Source organism: Sander vitreus, chromosome 16, assembly GCF_031162955.1.
Source record: "Sander vitreus isolate 19-12246 chromosome 16, sanVit1, whole genome shotgun sequence".
Taxonomy (NCBI): Eukaryota; Metazoa; Chordata; class Actinopteri; order Perciformes; family Percidae; genus Sander; species Sander vitreus.
In genome coordinates, this window is record NC_135870.1 from 27,626,497 (window position 1) to 27,645,486 (window position 18,990).

The 18,990-nt window shown below is 39.7% G+C and overlaps 1 protein-coding gene across 1 annotated transcript; it reads right to left on the reverse strand.

The window, feature by feature from the left end:
• Positions 1–2,750: 2,750 nt before the first annotated feature.
• setb (SET nuclear proto-oncogene b) lies at positions 2,751–12,803 on the reverse strand. The gene is made up of 8 exons (XM_078271463.1): positions 12,571–12,803; positions 9,118–9,175; positions 8,887–9,029; positions 7,955–8,058; positions 7,758–7,871; positions 7,327–7,497; positions 4,680–4,817; positions 2,751–3,097 (listed from the first exon to the last, which is right to left on the reverse strand). The coding sequence occupies exons 1-8, from the start codon at positions 12,638–12,640 to the stop codon at positions 3,077–3,079; spliced, it is 819 nt and encodes a 272-aa protein (XP_078127589.1). The 5' UTR covers positions 12,641–12,803; the 3' UTR covers positions 2,751–3,076.
• Positions 12,804–18,990: the final 6,187 nt, after the last annotated feature.

The following is an 18,990-nucleotide window of genomic DNA, read 5'->3' on the forward strand; positions in this document are numbered from 1 at the left end:
TTTGACACTTTACGCTGAGGTGAACTTTTGTCCCCTCAAAATTATTTAAATGGTCCGTAGTTTGAAATTTCACTGATACAATAAAACCTTTTTGGACGAATCCCAATGTAAACCTGCTAGTAGTCTCGCATTGCCAAACCTATCTCCACAGCGCTGTTTCAGCTGACTTTAGCTGTCATTGAAGTCTACCCTAGGCTCTGAACCATGTCCAACCAAAGACCCTCTTCTAAACCGTCTCTCGTTCAACCTATGCTCTGAACCGGGCCTTGTGCAGTAAAACAATTGTTTCAGCCTTACGTTTTCCTCCTACGTCCATGTTTATATGATGGTATATATGTGATGTCTGCCACCTGTTGGTGGGACAATTGCATGACATGTTTTATTTTAAGAATATGATAGAGGTTAGACGTTAGAGGTTTATGTTGGCAGGAGGTAGAGCAACCCTTTGATCACAAGGTTGGCAATTAGCCCTCCTGTCCGCATGCCAATCTAATTGGTGGAGTGCTAACCTGGAAATGACGAGCGGGATGAGCGTGACTAACGCCTCTCAAAATCTGACGAAAATCTTTTAAACTATTGACCTTTGTCGATCTGAAATGAAGACAGATTCAGCAATGCATGGCCTATTTCTCGCTTAAAATGTTTTCAGAAACACGTTTCGGTGAACTATTTTTGTAAAATATGAGATCGTTCGTCCAATCAGCTGCCAGTTTACAGATTAGCGCCACCTGCTGTTATGGAGACATATTACATCTAGCGCACGCGCAGAACGTATGCTCAAGTCGGCGTCCCTTCGGTGTGTTCCGAGGAACTTATTTGACCAACTCGGGGAGGCAGTCTGACTGCTCGTCAGAGCCTTTACTTTTAGCGTTTTTTCTGATGACGCAGGTCCCTTGCTCTTTTCAATATGCTTTTTCTTTTTCTGGGTGAAGAAGACACCCGTTCCTGAAATTTGGATTTTGAATATGTGTGGTCTTCCACGTTTCCTTCTTCAAACTTGCCGGGGCGGGAAGCGATGATACACATTAGCAGCACCTGTGAGTTTATCCATAGACAGTGAAAGAAATGGACACAGCGATGCCATAGACTTCGACAGAGACCAGCGAAGTCAATTAGAAGCACTTTTCTGGTGATGGCTGAGTGTACTGCGCAGCTGCTGCACAGTCTCAAACTGAGCTTGACAATGTAGATGTGACATGAGCAACCTGTCTAAAATGTGTAAGTCTTCTGGTAGCTGCACCAAGAGAAATCTGAATCATTCCGAATATTGCAGAGACGGAGAGCATGAGTAGGAGCTGTCCACGAGCGTAGGAGCAGGAGCAAAACGTTGCTGAAATAGTTTGTTCCAATGCTTTCATGGACTCTCTAGGGGTTTCTCCCTTGACTGTATGCCTCCACGAAAGGGCGGAGCAGTATATCCTGTATGTCCCTTACCGGCTAACGTATTTCAAGATGGCGCATGAATATGGAACGTCTACCCCAGTTCATGCAAATGTAAAATTTCAAGCCAATAGGAATACTTGGAATTGATGGTGGTGGTAAATATTCATGAAAAAGGACAAGTTTGTGAATGGGCAACACAGATTTTGATAATGAACTAAAACCGTTACACACTGGACCTTTAAGAGAAGGGCTATTACTGCAGGTCGTAACTAATTGGGATCCTAATAAACGTGCAAATACCAACATGGCCCTAGATTATGATAAGCAGTTAAAGGAACATAATTCAAAGAGCAAGACTATCAATAAACCCAAAATGTAAAACGTTAATTTGGGGTTTTTCTTTAAAGGTTATAGCACTGCCATTTGTTTGGGCCAAAGTAGTGCTAACACTGGGCCCAAACAGTCCTAACGGCAACAGCAGACTAATAATGCAATTTTTTTTATCTTAAAACCTGAGTCATCCCAAACTATTTTAAAATCCACTTGTTAGTATCAAAGGGGAATTTCACAGGACCATAAACCGTAATAATTAATGTTAGAGAGTCATAAGTCAGCAAAAGTCACATTTTAACTTGTCTGAGCAAAAAATATCCACAAATGCATCTGTAATGCACGGCCTAATGACCGCAAGTACGTGAAAAACAAAGCTGAAATGCCCAAATGTAATCAAACTACTCCAAACATCATGTTTACATTTATTTTATTTATTGTAACAAAGCAACTGGTACACTTACTTTAATGTGAACAGGTTTCCAGTGAACAGGAGAATTGCTCCAGACTCCAACAGAGGACTCTACAGAAATCTTTTTTTATCTCCCATCTCAAAAGTGTTAGGTCAAGATCAAAATTAGATTTTTAGGTTGTTCCTATAAAAAAAAAAAAATTTACATTTCAAACCGTGTGGGTGTCTGAAATACAAGATAATGAAAATGTATTTAACAGAAGTCCAGATTTGGTGTCAAAGCCCCGCCACACCTCCCCATTAAACTGTGTACAATAAACAACTGTCATACCAAGATACATGTATATCCAAAAAACATTTACAACGGTTGAAAGGAACAAGCTGGTGCTTTCAATCAGTTCCATTAGTACAATAAGTTACAAAGGAAAATGCAACTTCTAATAAGCCTTAGTACCCCCCACCACCGCATATATTATATATGTGGCTAAGGATGCTATGATTAAGTTATCACTGCACCATGGCTTATTTTTTTATTGAACTCACAACTTCAACAGAAACTGTCATATTTTAAATTTCTATGGTACGTATTTCAAATCTACGTAGGATGGTGTGCAGAATGCTACAATTTTAAATATTCTTTCGCATGTCTTTGGAGATGTAGAGAAACAATGACTGGTGAGACTTCAGGAGAGCCACCTACACCCCCACCCCACCCACTGTAGACCTGCTGTGTATGAAGCTGGTCTTAAGACATGGCATTATGGATTATGGACAGGCCGTGGCTGCAGAGGAAGAGGACGGACAGGCTGATGACACAGGAAAAAATATTTTTTTTGTTGTTTTTTTACAAACACCACCCTGCCCCCAAAAAAAAACAAACAAAAATATTGCTCCCGTGGGTTGTAGGATGATCACAGAGGGAGGACTGGGAAAATGTGTGGGTTGAAATGTTTAATCATCCTCACAGTCATCCTGAAAGAAAGAAGGAAAACGCATTACACTGGTGGATTCATTGCACTTTTCAGAAGTCATTTGAGAGTTACTATTAACAGGTTATATACAGAAATCCTGGGAGGTAAATTCAATACCTTTTAATACCATTTTTAATACCTTCGCAATATCTTTTTAAACCAAGACACCATTGAGTTGCAGGTTTATATGGCAACATGTTTTCTAACCATTAAACGGAGTTTGAGATTTATAAAACTACACCCTCTAGGCCAATACAACAATGCAGATAGGGAAATTCCACAGAATAGATTGAGACTCACTGACTTTGGAAATATCTTGCAACCCTAACCCATCTTGCGTTTATTTCACCTTTAGAATAAAAGTAATAGATGAAATAAAATGATAAATTAAAGCAGTTCAAAGAAACAAGCATTCACTGATGCCATTATAACCACTTAAAACTAAGTGAACCTTCTTCTGTATGTACAGACACCCAAATGAGTACACATAGAAAATATTCCATGAGGCAAGTGAAATACAAGAAAACAGACAGACAAGCATTCACTGTTTGAACTTGTGATGCCATTATAACCATTTGAAACCAAGTGAACCTGTGATCTCATGGTAAGTGCTTCAATTGCTTTTTCTTCCCCACTAGGGGTGCGTACCGCTCAAAACTAACATGAAAAACGTAACTAGTATTGTTCACTCAGCGTTTTGTTGTTAAACTGTGTGTAAAATGAGCAGTTACGTTAAATCACCGGTTTCAGGTAACGGCACCGTCTATTTGCTGGATTGGTTTTAAGGTAACGGTCGGTAGCTAACATTAGCAGATAAGCCCATTGACAGCGACGTTACTGTTCATATTTTGGCACAATCAATGTTTCTGACCGTAGTAGTGGTCATAGTGACTGAAAGTGTGATGTGAGATGCTAAAAAGAATCTAAAACGCTGTTTTCAGGTAACGTTACTTTTTGACGTTCAAAAAGCTGCAACTCTGGAAGACTTGGAGTTAAGGTTTTCTTTGAGAAAAGAACGGCACTGAAGTCATTCTTTAAAAAGGAAGATGTGTTCGGAGTTTTGCCGACCGGATACGGCAAAAGTTTAATCTATCAACTAGCTCCGCTACCTTCTTTGTTGCTCTGCTTGGTTGTAGCGTGCAGAGGGAATTTGAAAGACAACCGTTTATCCCGCCCCTCGGATTGAGCCCTGCCAATGGTGAGTTCCCAGACCAAACATCTTGATGTGGGTCTGGCTTGTCAGGCTAAGATAGGCTATCACCCGATGTGGGATAGGATATAATGTCACACAAAATTTACAAGATCAACTTAAATAGACATAATAAAACAAATAGACAACTCATAGTTTGTAAAAAACATTTACAAAAAATTAATACCTCGTAAAATGGCGATTAATACCTTTTAATGGCCTTAATTTTTACTAATTTGATTTACTACCTTTTAATACTTTTTAAAACCCCACGCACACCCTGATTAAACACGTTTAGATACTTCTGCAGAGGAAGTGTCTTCATTCATTCATTGATTACAATTTCTGGTTCAACACTCCAGTAACTAATTATTCACATATACAGTATCCTTACCTCTCCATCTTCTCCATCACCGTCCTCATCATCATCTTCACCTTCCTCTTCCTCCCCCTCGTCAATATCTTCCAGACCCTCCTCTTCATCGTCCTCATCATCATCGCCGTCACCTTCTTCATCCTCCATGTCAGGGACCTTGGGAACAATCAGACATTAACCACCTGGCTTAAATGTCTGCTGTGGAATCCGAAATTCTTTTGGAGGATGGATTGGATTAGGGATGTCACAAGAACCGATCCTTCGGTACCAACATTCTTAAAACGTGATGTACTTGTTTTTCTGCAGTAGCGAAGGTACCGTTGTTAACGATTCTCCAAATCCTCGATTCGATTACATTTGATTCTAAGGTTACGATTTGATTAAATTCTCGATTTTTACCTCTTTTTTTTTAAAGCACAGGTTGCTATGCTATTTTTAGACTAGACTTGTATGTAATATAATATCTGACCTTCGCAATGTACCACATTACATTGTCAAATAAAAAAATTAACATAATGTAACAATAACATATCTTCAGTCAATTGGAAACTTGACAATTTGTCAATAAAGTAAAAAGAAAAAAAAGTTTACCGACAATCCTGAGGGCAGACGCTCAGCACACGGAGTTTGGTGTTTGAAGCCCCCAACGTTGTCTAGGCACTAGGATTAGGCAGTGGTTATGGTTGAAGACGACAGTTGCAGCGTTGCCTTGAAGGCTTAGTTGGGGGCTTAAAACACCATCGACCCAGCACAGCAGCTGAGCAGACAGAGAGCAGAGAGGGCGACTCGGCGGACGGTAGTCTGCTAAGTTGTTGCTCTCTGTAATATAACCAATATAAGCTGCTCTGTTTAGGCTACAAAACGTGCATGCAGGCTGAAATCCAACCGTGCGGTTTTGTTGGGATAAAGCTATAAGCAGAAGGAATATCCACTAGCTCATGGCTAATATGCAATGGTAAACACAGAGAATATGGTACACGCACATAGCAGAGCAGTTTCTTTGTCGACAACGCGAACGTTGTCAACATAACTCACTGGAAATCCAAAATACTTTCATACACTTCAGTGAAAGATGAGAGGGCTCAAGTTCTGTCGAAGGGTCTCCTACATCTGCAGTTGCCTTCTTTTGACTGGCTCTAGCTAAGTTACAGGAGGTTGACTGACTCGCAACACTTCAACACGTGCGTTTCTTTCCGCTTGACAAGCCGACCGCGCGTGACATGGGGGCGTGGCAGTATCGACGATTCCATTTTTTTATTCGATATTCAAGACTGCTGGAGCTGCTACCCCCGCAACCCGATACCGGATAAGCGGACGAAGATGGATGGATGGATATTCAAGATTGTGACTTAATTTCGATAGATTTCGATTTAAAATCAAAATCGTGACACCCTTGGTACAGAGGTTGCAATTCTTTTGGAACTGATAGGGGCAGCATATACGCATACGTGTTTACATGTAAGTAGGGCCACTATTGGTAAAGAACAACGTCTACAAGCACACAAGAAAAACTACAGAAGATAGTAAAAAGTTTAGTTTAATATGGAAATACCAAGCGGGGATGACAACGGACATATAATTGATGCTCTGAAGCTGGTATGCAAACTATGCCATCGTCCATTTCAAACAAAAAAGGAGGAAACGCCTCGAATTTGGCGAAGGTGAGTGAGTTTCAAGTCATGTTATCATCACAGTATGTTTGAGAACTAAAATATCTCTCTTTTTTGCCAGTATTGGCCAAAGGAGGATGTCCACCAGGAAAGTACAGCGGTAAAAGTTTCTTTTTTGTAATTGTGATTTTGTTGATCATTTTATTTTATTTGAAGGCTAAATGCCACTATTGTGTTTTTATAATGTTCAACTGCTTGAATAAAGGAATTAATGTTAAGTATTATTGTTTCCCCCTTTTTTACACACACACACACACACAGTGTACTTTTGGTGGTATCGGTACCGACTACTAGATTTTTGGTATTGTGACATCCCTAGATTGGATATGTGTTTTATAGTGTGTGGTCTAGCAGGAGAAAGGAGGGGGGTCGCCACATTGATAAACAAACACCTGCAATTTAAGTTTATTAAACAGGCGTAGCTCCTCAGATAATATTAGGAGTGTCATTAATATTGCATGGTCTGTAGCTGATGGACAATCCCTTTTAGCAGCTATTTCTCTTGATGCCGAAAGAGGAGTTCGATATGGTTCAATGGGGCTATATGTTCAAAATTTGGGAAATGTATGGGTTTGGCAGCATTTTTATCAAGAGGATTCAGGTGCTATATAAACACCCAGACACTGCAGTTAGATCATGATCAGACAGAGCACATTTGCAGGTTGCAAGAAGTGAGGCGCACTGCCTTTCTTGTTAAAGACGGCCAGTTCAGACGAGTTGTATCTTTCCGTTTTTTTGCTAGGAAACCATCAAAATCACCCGTCCTCAGCCAACCTTCATTTTGCTGTGAAGGTAAATTACGTCTTTTTCCGCCCTGAGTTGAAGTTAATTAAACTCAGGGCGCTCCTTCAAAAAAAACGTGACGCACTCATCTATTCAAAAGCAGCTATCAAATCTTCACTCATTTAAAACTATTACAAAAAGTTTTCCAACGTTAAAGAAATTAGGGTGAAAAGGGTATGAGACTAGTAGACTAGGTGAAGAACAAAGCCTACCAAATAGTACTGCAGCGGATTAGGCCAGATGTCATCCTTGATCACTTCTCCCAGCTCATCAGCTCCTGCATCCGAGTGGTCAGTAAACCAGGTAAAGAAGCTCTCTGGCTCTTCATGCTGCCGTTTCTTCCCAGCTTTGTTTGGCGACTGGCCTATACGCTTTGTCAGGTCCTGAGAAGGAAAATGTGTTTGGTCGAGATTGAAGGTTATAATTAACCATTGTTACATGTGCAAAAACATTAAAACATACAGTAAGCCCAACATTGGGAAGACTAGAGAAAGGTTGAAGGATAAATAGTGCAATGGGATGTATAGCACTAAGGTGAAACATAATTTAGTTGATTATTTAATTATCTTTTTCTACTCCTTGTGTTAGTCATTTTAAGAGTAACCTAAGACCACATAGAAGCCAAAGTAAAATGCAAACCAACCTTTCCAGCTTTCCATTTGATTTCAGTCGATTTGGAAACAGGATCTCCACTTTCATTTACATTAAACTCTTTGGAAAGGGCTTTGTTCTCAAAGTACGGATTCTCGTCAAAATACTACAGAAAAGAAAACACATTGTATCAGTATGTCATGCATGCCATTTTGAATGTACAAATACAAAATGAACCTGACAACTCACAAAATCTATTCTGTATCCAGACTTGATATCCTCGAACTCAGTGACCTCCACCCTCGACAAGTAATGAAGTGCTTCCTCGTCTTCCTCCCCCAAAAGAGCTGAAACTACAGGTCAGACACGTAGACCATGCACAGACACCGTTAGCTGCTGATCAGACACTTATGTGAGCTAATGAAAAATACATAACATTTAAAAGCATAGCGTAATAAATTGAGACAATGGCCGCTTACTCCACTAATGATAATTTCTGTTACAAGCAAAGAACACTCTTATAGTTAGTCACAATATATATGGCTGTCAAATTTAAAACATTATCGCGTTATTGCTGCCTTAAATATGAAACAACAGGAGCCTTCAGTTGGTGTTGATAGTTATGTAACAAATCAGACATTAAATGATACTACAGAGTGGTGGCTACAGACAGAGAGATGGATGCATTCACTGTAGATGAAATTATTTTTATGACCAGAGAGATTTAAATGCGTCCGACATAGATTTTCCCGGTTAAAAAACGACAATTGTAAAATATCATATTTTTGTATCTCTTTTCGGTGTTGTAGTTTGTAGACGGTCCCGAAGCACTCGTCTTGCTGTCTCAACACCAGAACTAAACAGAGCTGAATTAGAACAACTTTTATGCATTTCTTTCACATCTACTGCAGCCATATTCCCTCGGAAAGAATCACTTCACATGGGTAGGCACTTGTAATGACATTTTGAACATGTTAAAAGACTAAACACTCCAAATTTACAAACAGAGCTACGTATTGAAATCGACCAGAATTCTCCTTTAAATACTTGACAAATATCCATCTTCAGTACATTTTAGATTTAAAAAAAATGTGTGATTAATTGGCGAATAATATGTTATTCCATTGACAGCCCTAATACACATACAAATAAAAGAATGGCAATAAAATATGATAAATTACCTTGAGGATGGTTGACGAATGTTGTGACCCAGAAGTTAGGGATTTTGGCTATGAGTTCTGATCGCTTCTGAAAGAAGGGCTGGCGTAATCTGTTGTACTTCTGCTCTACTTTTAAAATTTCTTCACTTGCCTGTTCGTTCAGTCTGGGGAGAAAAAAAGTCAAAAACATGTCACTAAGAAAAGTTTCTAAATGCACCCATCTTTAATTACTCAAACAAGAGTCAAACTCACCTGTCAATTTCATTCTGTACTTCGTCGATGTGTTCAATTGCTTCCTGTTGCTCTTTTTCTGAAAGGAACATTTTAAAAAACTTAGCATAATGGAATAAAAAGGTACAAGTCATCATGCAATGCCATTGAAAAGTTATTGAATATATTGAAATGATAACCAATATGCAACTAGACATCTAGGCCTACACATTCCCATGACATGGTGTATTGTGCTAGATATGAAATCAGAGTAGTTGCATTGGATTGTAGTGTCATAGCAGAGAGGCCTTTCCGCTTAAATAAACCACTCAAGGTTTATATTTGGACAGCCAGGATGAGGAGTCATATTGACATAATTCCAGTGTGTTGATACACACAATGCCAAATTCAGAAACCAACTGAAAATGCAATTGAAGCCACCGACAAATTGTCACTATGGTAAGGGGTTCACCTTTAGCAAGACACTTGTATCTCTGACATCCTTACGTCATTGACGAGGAGTTGCCCTCAACGTCTAACGGTTCACCTTTAAACGCAGGACCGCTAGAAAGCGACAAGACCTGACATATACTACTGCTTTTATCCTATAGACCTTCAACAATTAATGTTAAAGGTCTCTTCAGCTAAGCCATCTACCTGTCTCTTAGACCCCATCCCAACCAGGCTACTTAAAGAAGCATTACCCGTGGTTAACACTTCATTATTAGATATGATCAATGCGTCTTTATTAACAGGTGAAAAAAACCCACCCTCGACCCTGAGGTCTTAGCCAACTATAGACCTATATCTAATCTCCCCTCTCTCCAAGATCCTTGAGAAGTTAGTCACTAATCAGTTATGTGATGTGTGTAGCAATAGTTTGAGGACTTTCAGTCAGGATTTAGAATGCATCATAGCACAGAGACGGTACTGGTAAAAATTACTAACAACCTTCTAACTGCTTCAGACAAAGGACTTGTCTTACTAGATCTTAGTGCTGCATTCAACACTATTGACCATACCATCCTGTTACAGAGACTAGAACATTTAGTTGGCATTAAAGGAATCGCAGTTAGATACAATCCGAATTCAATTTTCTTTCCAAACAACCGTGTATTTTTTTTTACAGCGCACACAGACCAGCTGCCCTTGTCTAGGCTAGCTAGCTAACCGCCTCTGACTAGAGCTAACCGCTACTCAGAGCTAATGGTTGCTAACCGAGCCTTCAGTTCTCCGTGCCTGTATCCATTAACTGTATTTGTGGACCCGAGCCCGAATAAAACCCTTAATTTTATTAAATTGTCTGTAAAGGTTTTAAACTACAACTCAGAGGTATTTGAATGAAAGAATACTGCTCAGATGAGATCTAAATGAGTGCCACAGGACATGTATACATGTAGTACAGAACAGCGTGTTTAGGATCCCCAAATCACAGATTAATACACTTAAAAAAAACGAACAATGATCTAACCAACAAAATTAACAAGAATTAACTTTAGATAGCCCTAGTCTTATATGATTTAACCGGAGTTAGGAGGGAACAGTGTTGAGATTATGATAACATGCAACTTTCTGTATAGATCATAGTACAGGCTACACTTTTTTGTCATTTGTTTAAAACAAGCATTTTTTTTTGTATTTTAGCAAAATACTAAAAGCAGCAGAAATGCAGAACTGAGTAGGCTACATTGTAATATCTGTTTATTTATCACAAGTTATATCATTATTGTGATATTCAACGTTTGGGCATATCGCATATTTTCCTCATATCTGGCAGCCTTAACTACCCTGAAATTGTGTCAGACGCCGCATAGTGTCACTATATTTTCATCTGTATCATCTTTTAGTCTAGTCTAGCATTGTTTAATATGCAACTAGTTTTTTCTTTCTAAAGCATCTGATGTTATGTGGTCATTGTTTTCACCTTCGTTTGACTAGTTTATAACTGAACCCATTATTACTCAACCCAGCCATTACGCGCGGCGCCGTCACATCCTGCGCCACACACCACTGCAAGTAAATTCTCAACCTGTGGGAAACACTGCTATTCATTTTGAATGGGGGTAGTGCGTTTAGGCTGCGGTGGTGGTTGCCACTAGTCTGGCTATCACCAGACCAAGCTCAATCTTTTAAGCTTGAACTTTAGTCTGGGGAGCCGGCTCTGTATTTTCTACTGCCTTAGAGGTGTGATCAACGGGCATAGTTCAAATGACTCTGTACTAGTGCTGGGCGGTATACCGTGTCATGCGAGAGAACTCAGATTCGACAGATATCTAGCTAGCTGTCTCTATTTACCATACAGAGATCGGAGGAGCAGTTAACCATAGTCCTCAAATCAACCAGAGTTTAAAATTCCAACACAAAGAAAGCGGAAAGAAACGGAAAATACATGCATCCGGCGGAATTTCCTGCCGCACCAGAGCAATCCCGGAACGTCGTGGCTATAAACTACCACAGGGGGGAGCCGCATAACGATGTGAACCTCCAGTATTTATATTTCACTGGTCTCGCGTACAATACATCTTTACATAATTTTAAAAGTATTTTGTTGATTTAAGTATAGCAAAAAGACACCAACTCGATTCTCAGTCATTTTTCAGTGTGTTAAATATAACGCAGGACGCCAGCCGTGGTCTGTTCGGTTGGTGTATGTGTGTGGTGGATGCATAGCAGACAGACCCTTTGCCTCTAGAGCTTCCTGTTGCTGCTAAAGGCGGCCTGGTTTGAATGAGGGGCTTAGCTATGTCTCGATGCAAAATGCTTCACACTGATGTTCTCATACTGCGAGGTTTACCAAAGCCTCTTTGCGCATAACAAATATCAGCATTTATAATACTTCCTCAAATCGACATTATAGCTATCTAAAAGAGTAAGAAGCGCTTGTTTACAATTTGCTTAACTACCAATTAGCACACAAAAGCCAAGCTCGCAAGCATGGTTATGTTAAACTGAACAGCTAATGTCAACATTATCAGTGTTCAGCCTTCCTTGACCGATGGAAAACGGAATAACATCCGGTAAATGTTGCACTTGCTAATAGTGTGGACAAACAATCGTTAAAGAAACTCCAGTCGCAAAGGTGTAACGTTCTGAAGAAACGCACAACAGCACGCGATTTAATCAACGTTACCTCAGTAAAACAAAACCTCTACAATTGTCTGCATGAACAATAACTGCACATCACACTAAATGCAAGATTATTCAATGCAAATACCGGCCTCCTTCATGTAAACTAGTAGCTAATGTAAGCTAACGTTAATGGCTAGCTAACCTCTCACGCTGGCTAAATAGTTAGCCTGTGCTACCATGCTACATTACTGCACAGTCCTGCAACAACATTTTGCCCCAACGTGTGCAGGAAAAGTTAAATTAAGCTTTCTTATTCGATACTACACAACAAACTGATGTTACACTGAAAATAACAAAATCACAAAAAACAAATGAAAATGGCGTTGTAGGCTACGTTACAGGATAACCGCCATTCCTTAACGTTACCAGAGGTCTCGTCCGCTCCGTCGTGATTTGAATTATCCTTTCTATTGACTTTCGCCGATGAGGCCGACATGGTTATCGTTTGCCGTGACACCTTTGGCCAGATGTATATTCCGGGTGTTTTAGAACTCTTCTCTGAAGGATAAAAGTTACTTCCACCTTAGTAGAGTGCGTGCTTGAAGCCCAAGATAAGAGGAATGAACGCAGCAGCTTCGCACGCTTGTTTATCTCTGTGGCACTCGGTCGGTAAACACATGTATGGTGCTCTTCTGCCACCAGCTGACTGGAGTGCGGCACTGCACCAAAAAGCTACAGGCTGTGAACATTCAGCTCAAATCCGTCGGTGTTCAAGTCAAGGGACGCGACGCGCTAGTTCACTTTGGCTGTCTCTCCACATTACACAATGTTCAGTAAACGAAATGGTTTACTTTTTTTATTTTAACTATTTGAAAGCTCTCTAGTGAATTGAAAGTGAAATATAACCTCCATGTGCTGTGTAACGTTATCTGCAGGAGCGAGCGGCGTTAATAACTTAAAAAACAGTAAAAGTTTAGTATGATTACGTCCTTTTATATGCTTTAATTATATGCCGAATTTATAAAGAGTCCATACTTTTAACAATAAATATTATGTTTTCAAAATTACGTATCTGGATAAATTAGTAGCCTAAGTAAACATTGAACAGACAGATTTCCGGATGGAGTTGCATACCCGGTGTGTTTCACGAGCATGCAGCAGCATTTTGGGGGCCTTTAGATGGTGCCAAAGACCAAGACCGAATTCCTCAATATAGCTCTCTGAGGTGTAGACCTACATTTCCTTGCCGCATGCAGTCTATGTCATAGACTATAGCTATATGAGTGAGTCTATCAATCAACTGACGCAACCTGAGTAACGTGCGCACCATAGACGTACGCACTCGCCCACTGGTGCGTTCAAGTCAACTCAGAAAAACGAGGTTAATGCTCAGACATGTTGTAAGTGCGGGGGACAGAGGGCACCGGTATGGACAGTGCGTCACGTTCCTTACGCCCTTGGGTGCAGGGACAATCCAACAAAGACATATTGATCATATCTAGAAAAGAAGTGTTAACTTTAAGTAGCCCAGTTGGGATGGAGTCTAATCATCTGGCTTAGCTGAAGAAATCTTTAGCGTTAATTGGTGAAGGTTGATAGGAGAAAAGCAGTCTAAAAATATGTCAGGTCTTAAAGCTGTTTTAGCGGTCCTGCATTTAAAGGTAAACCGTTAGAAGCTGAGGGCAAGAGGTGATGCATTTTGTATCTCTAATTGTTATAATTGTATCATTAAAGAAGCTCAAGCTCATGGGGGTGGCAGTAGCTCAGCCAGTAGGAACAGCTCGGGCAGCCCCCTCACTCTGACATCTCTCCATTAGTGCATGTATAGGTACTGAGCGTGCGTGTGTAATTTAGGCCTGTGTGTAATGTGTGTAATACCAACAGAGTGTAAACATTGTAATTTCCCATTGTGGGATTAATAAAGTATACATTATTATTATTATTATTATTATTATTATTATTATTAATAATTATTATTATTACGAAGTCGTCACTACTGAGAGCTATAGGAATACATTCTTCCAGATTGGTGGAACGCCATTTACTTTAAAGTTTTCGCAAGGTTTGTTTTATAATTTGGGGGTTTGGGAATTATACCTAGGTACTAATTTCATGTGTTTTATTATCTTTGTTTTGAGATCCGTAGTGAGGCCGCGCAGCACTGCTACAAAATGATAAATTTGGGAGGAACTAAAGTTAACTAGCTATATTAAGGCATGGCATTGAATTAAATGCTGTTGAAATCCCTTCCTTACATTTAATTTACTTAATTTATAGCATTATCAGATAGACATCTAGTGTAGCAACTTTTAACTAATGTCGTATAGTCGGGTAAAGAATTCAAAAATTATAAAAGAATGGTTTGATAATAAAGGATTCTACAGAAATACTATTAATTCTTCAATTTCAATGCCATATGCCAGAACAAGGTGCAAAGGAAAGGTACTTTATTGTCACATACACATAGCAAAATTCATTCTTTGCATTTAACCATCCCTCAAGTGAGCAGTGGGCATCCATTTACAATGCCTGGGGGACCAACTCCAACGCTTTGATCAAGGGCACTGACTGGAGAACCTAGTACATGTTTTTTGATGCACCTGGAGGAAACCCACACAAACATGGGGAGAAGATACAAACTTCACACACGGAATACCCTGGAATCGAACCCAGAACCTTCTTGCTGTGAAGCCACAGTGCTAGCCATTGGGCCGCCATGCTGATATGTATGCTTAGACTGAAACCAATTGAATATAGTTGTGAGATGAACGTGTTGTCAACGTCCACATGAATATTAAAATCACCTACAATAATTACTTTATCTGATTTAAGGACTTAACTTGATAAAAACTCAGAGAATTCAGATAAAAATTCAGAATATGGCCCTGGAGCGCGGTGGCTGTAATGTTTTTCAAGTTGGATGTAAAAGATTAAGAACAAGGCTTTCAAACGAATTATAATTTAGTTTAGGATTAATTAATAGGCTTGAGTTGAAAATGGCTGCAACTCCCCCTCCCCTGCCAAAGGCTTGAGAAATATGAGTTTTTTTTTTTTTTTTAAGATTATTTTTCGGGCATTTTCGACAGATGAAGGCATGAAAAGGGAGAGAAAGGGGGGAATGACAGGCAGCAAAGGGCCACAGGTGAATGTGAGTATTAATATGACTGGGAGTGTCAGAGGGTGAGGAATTGTGGACCCAAAAATGCAGAGATGAGTAGGCAGTGGAAAGTCTTTTGTTTACTTTTGATTTAATTAATTTAAGTGGTCAGGGGACAGACACCGTTGTTATGGAACTGTGAGTGGGTCACTGCTCATTGTAGTTTGTAACTAGACATTGTAGTTTGTCTCAACCCAAATGTGCCAGCTTTTCAGTTTATACATATTGTAAACAGCTGGTATATTTCCCTAAAACGATTACAGAGACCTAACCCTACTAGCATAGCCGTATATCAATATGGAGCTTAAAATCAAGTGCTATGAGCACAGTCGACCATTGCTTATAGGTCACACAGGGGCACAGAGGATGCAACTCTTGTGGATCAAATAGCTAAAACACCTGCAACAACCAAGATCCCTTGCTTGTGTTCTTTTTATTGATTTTACTTCTTCTTTTAATAGTATGCAAATTGACACTCTTTTAGAAATACTTTTTATGATGAAGGTGAATGGCTCATTCACTGGATTAGACATTTTTTAACTGATCGCCCTCAGAGAGTTTTAATGAATGGGGTCTACTCAGACAAGCTTGTTTTAAATACTGGAGAACCACAAGGCTGTGTTGTCATCTGTTATTTTTTTATTTATATCATGACATAACTGTAGACAGCAGCAATGTTAATCTACTTAAATATGCTAACAACATGGCTTTGGTTGAACTTCTCACAGAAAATAATGCTGCACAATGAAAAAGCTTACCTTAATCAGGTCACTTTTCTCCAGGACTGGTGTCAGACTACTAATTTGGAAATTAACGTGGCCAAAACAAAATAATTTATAATCCAAACAAAACCAAGGGGGGCCAGTAACATCACCCCTGTTGTACTTAACAACCAGCCTGTGGAAGTAGTGGAATATTTTAAGTACTTAGGCACAATTTGCCCCATAGGGTTACATTGCAGCCTGGTCCGTGGGTTACAGCATTCACGTTTAATACTGGATCATTTTCAAAGATTGTTGTTCCTATCAGTCACTTACACACAAAAACATAGGACAATAGGGTCCAGGTTGGAAAAAAAAACGGTAGTTACCCTTTAAGGACATAAAATCCTGGATGACCTACAATTTCCTGTTGTTAAACTCAGACAAAACTGAAGTTATTCTACTGGGCCCTAAACACCTCCAAATCTTATTATCTAAAGATATAGCTACCCTGGATGGCATTGCCCTGGCCTCCAGCACTACTGTCAGAAATTTCAGAGTTATTTTTGATCAGAATATATCCTTCAACGCCAACATAAAACAGATCTCAAGAACAGCCTTTTTTCACCTGTGTAACATTGCCAAAATTAGGCACATCCTGTCTCAAAACAATGCAGAAAAACTAGTCAATGCATTTTTTACCTCGAGGCTGGACTATTGTAATTCCTTACTATCAGGTTGCTCAAATAAGTCCCTTAAGACTCTCCAGTTAATCCAGAATGATGCAGCGCGTGTACTGACAAAAACTAAGAAAAGAGATCATATTTTTCCCGTAATAGCTTCTCTGCATTGGCTTCCTGTAAAATCCAGGATTGAATTTAAAATCCTTCTCCTGACCTACAAAGCTCTTAATGGTCAGGCACCATCCTATCTTGAAGAGCTCATAGTACCCTATTTCCCCTACTAGAGCACTGCGCTCCAAGAATTCAAAGTTACTTGTGGTTCTCAGAGTCTCCAAAAGTAGAATGGGAGCCACAGCCTTTAGCTATCAGGCTCCTCTTCTATGGAACCAGCTCCCAGTCTGGGTTCGGGAGGCAGACACATCCACATTTAAGAGTAAGCTTAAAACTCTCCTCTTTAAAAAAGCTTATAGTTAGGGAGTGAGGAGTGGCAGAGTAGACCTCGACCGGCAATGGAAGGTGTTGCTGCAGACACTGCAGCCCCTCCTCATCTATCAGCTTCTCAGCTGTCGATTCCTCTACTAACCCTTTATAGGCTGGCTCAGGTTTGCCTTGGACCTCCTCTTAGTTATGCTGCTATAGTTTTAGACTGCCGGGGGACTTCCTTTGACACACCGGGCTCCTCTCTCTTTCCATCTGTGTGCATTCATGTCCCAGTAGTGCTTGTTACTAACTTAGCTCTTAGCTTATTCCCCGTAGTCCTTATGTTTACTCGACTCGCAAATTTACTTGGTTTGTGGCGGCACCTAAATCGTGGTTGCAACTGCTGCCGTGGTCCTGCTTGACACCCTGCTACGCTCTGCACTGCTACAACTGTTATTTTATTATTATTTTATTAGGTTTCTGCCTGTTAAAAGGAAGTTTTTCCTCGCCACTGTCGCACCAAATGCTTGCTCTTGGGGGAATTGTTGGGTCTTTGTAAATTACAGAGTGGTCTAGACCTACTTTATCTGTAAAGTGCCCTGAGATAACTCATTTTATGATTTGACACTATAAATAAAATTGAATTGAATTGAATTTAGTGCATTGAAAATTAAAATTCAAAGCTCCATTGTTGCAGCAATTTTAGTTGCTTACGTTTCAATTTGGGTTCTAATCTGCACCATGAAATTACCAATTTCTACTCTGGGGACTACCAATGTTAAACTTTACAACCACACTCTTACTCTCCCTCTGACAGATTAGATAGAGACTCAGCCAAAGGCTGGAGTCTGGCACCATAACCTCAGATTTGCCAAAACTACGTTTCTGTTAACCCTTTCCTTGACTGGGTTACAGGTGCATAGCATTGGTGACAGCGACACAGGATATTAAACCTGTTTCAAGGCCTTTGAACCTGTAATTGTTTGTCCTCTGTCACTAACAGACAAGTTCACAAACTCTCACTTGAAGCACTAAAATAGATTTTATTTTGAAATAAAAAAAATTTTTTTTAGGGGTGGCTGAGATGAAATTTAGGCGGGGCATGAGGCCCACTAAAAAGGGTATAAAATCGCCAATGAGTATGCTGATGCTAAAAAAGTGTGGTTTACCTTTATCCCTACTCTATTCAACCTTTGTTCATCTAAGCTGTACAGCTGGATTTGTTACTTTGTGTGGTCACGTCCATTACTGAGGGGCCAACTTTTTCAGTTTCTAGTGCCACAATGATTTTTTAAATCCCCCTTTCAGCCTTTCATGAAAGAAGAATGAGATTAATTATTATAAAATTAAGATTTATTAATAAAGAAGACCTTATTATTATTTTTTTCACTTTGTTACACACACACACACACACACACACACACACACACACACACACACACACACACACACACACACACCCTATACACATGTATACGCCTTATGTATGGAGAGATGTCAGATATCAGTTGGAAATGATGTGCCTTGCTCAAGGGCACATGAGGTGAGCAGGATGGGGGAACTAAACTACAGCAACAATTGTCTTAAAACGGATATGCTATTATGACTCTTAGTTTTTTTTGTCCAGTTCATTATGTAAACTTAATTAATGTTAATTAATGTCAATAACAACAACACAGTGCATATTTCCTTTTATCTAAAGAATGTGCTTGGCTTCATTACTAAACTAGCTGTATACATAAAGGTATGAGTGAGAGGAGATCATATGCTATACCTGAACGCATCACCTCGGCAGGTGCATTGAATGATCAAATTTGATTGGTTCTTGCAGCGTCCAATCCAGCCGCCATCTACTGACGTCAGTTTTGCGTCGAGCTCCAGTTTA

What these genes read in the sequence shown, in the direction of transcription:
- setb (XM_078271463.1), bottom strand. Translation starts at nt 12,640, where the DNA reads ATGTCGGCCTCATCGGCGAAAGTCAATAGAAAGGATAATTCAAATCAC. An exon ending in CGGAGCGGACGAGACCTCTG is followed by an intron (nt 9,176 to 12,570) that starts GTAACGTTAAGG and finishes TGTTCCTTTCAG; the next exon opens with AAAAAGAGCAACAGGAAGCA. An exon ending in ATCCGCTGCAGTACTATTTG is followed by an intron (nt 4,818 to 7,326) that starts GTAGGCTTTGTT and finishes ATTGTTCCCAAG; the next exon opens with GTCCCTGACATGGAGGATGA.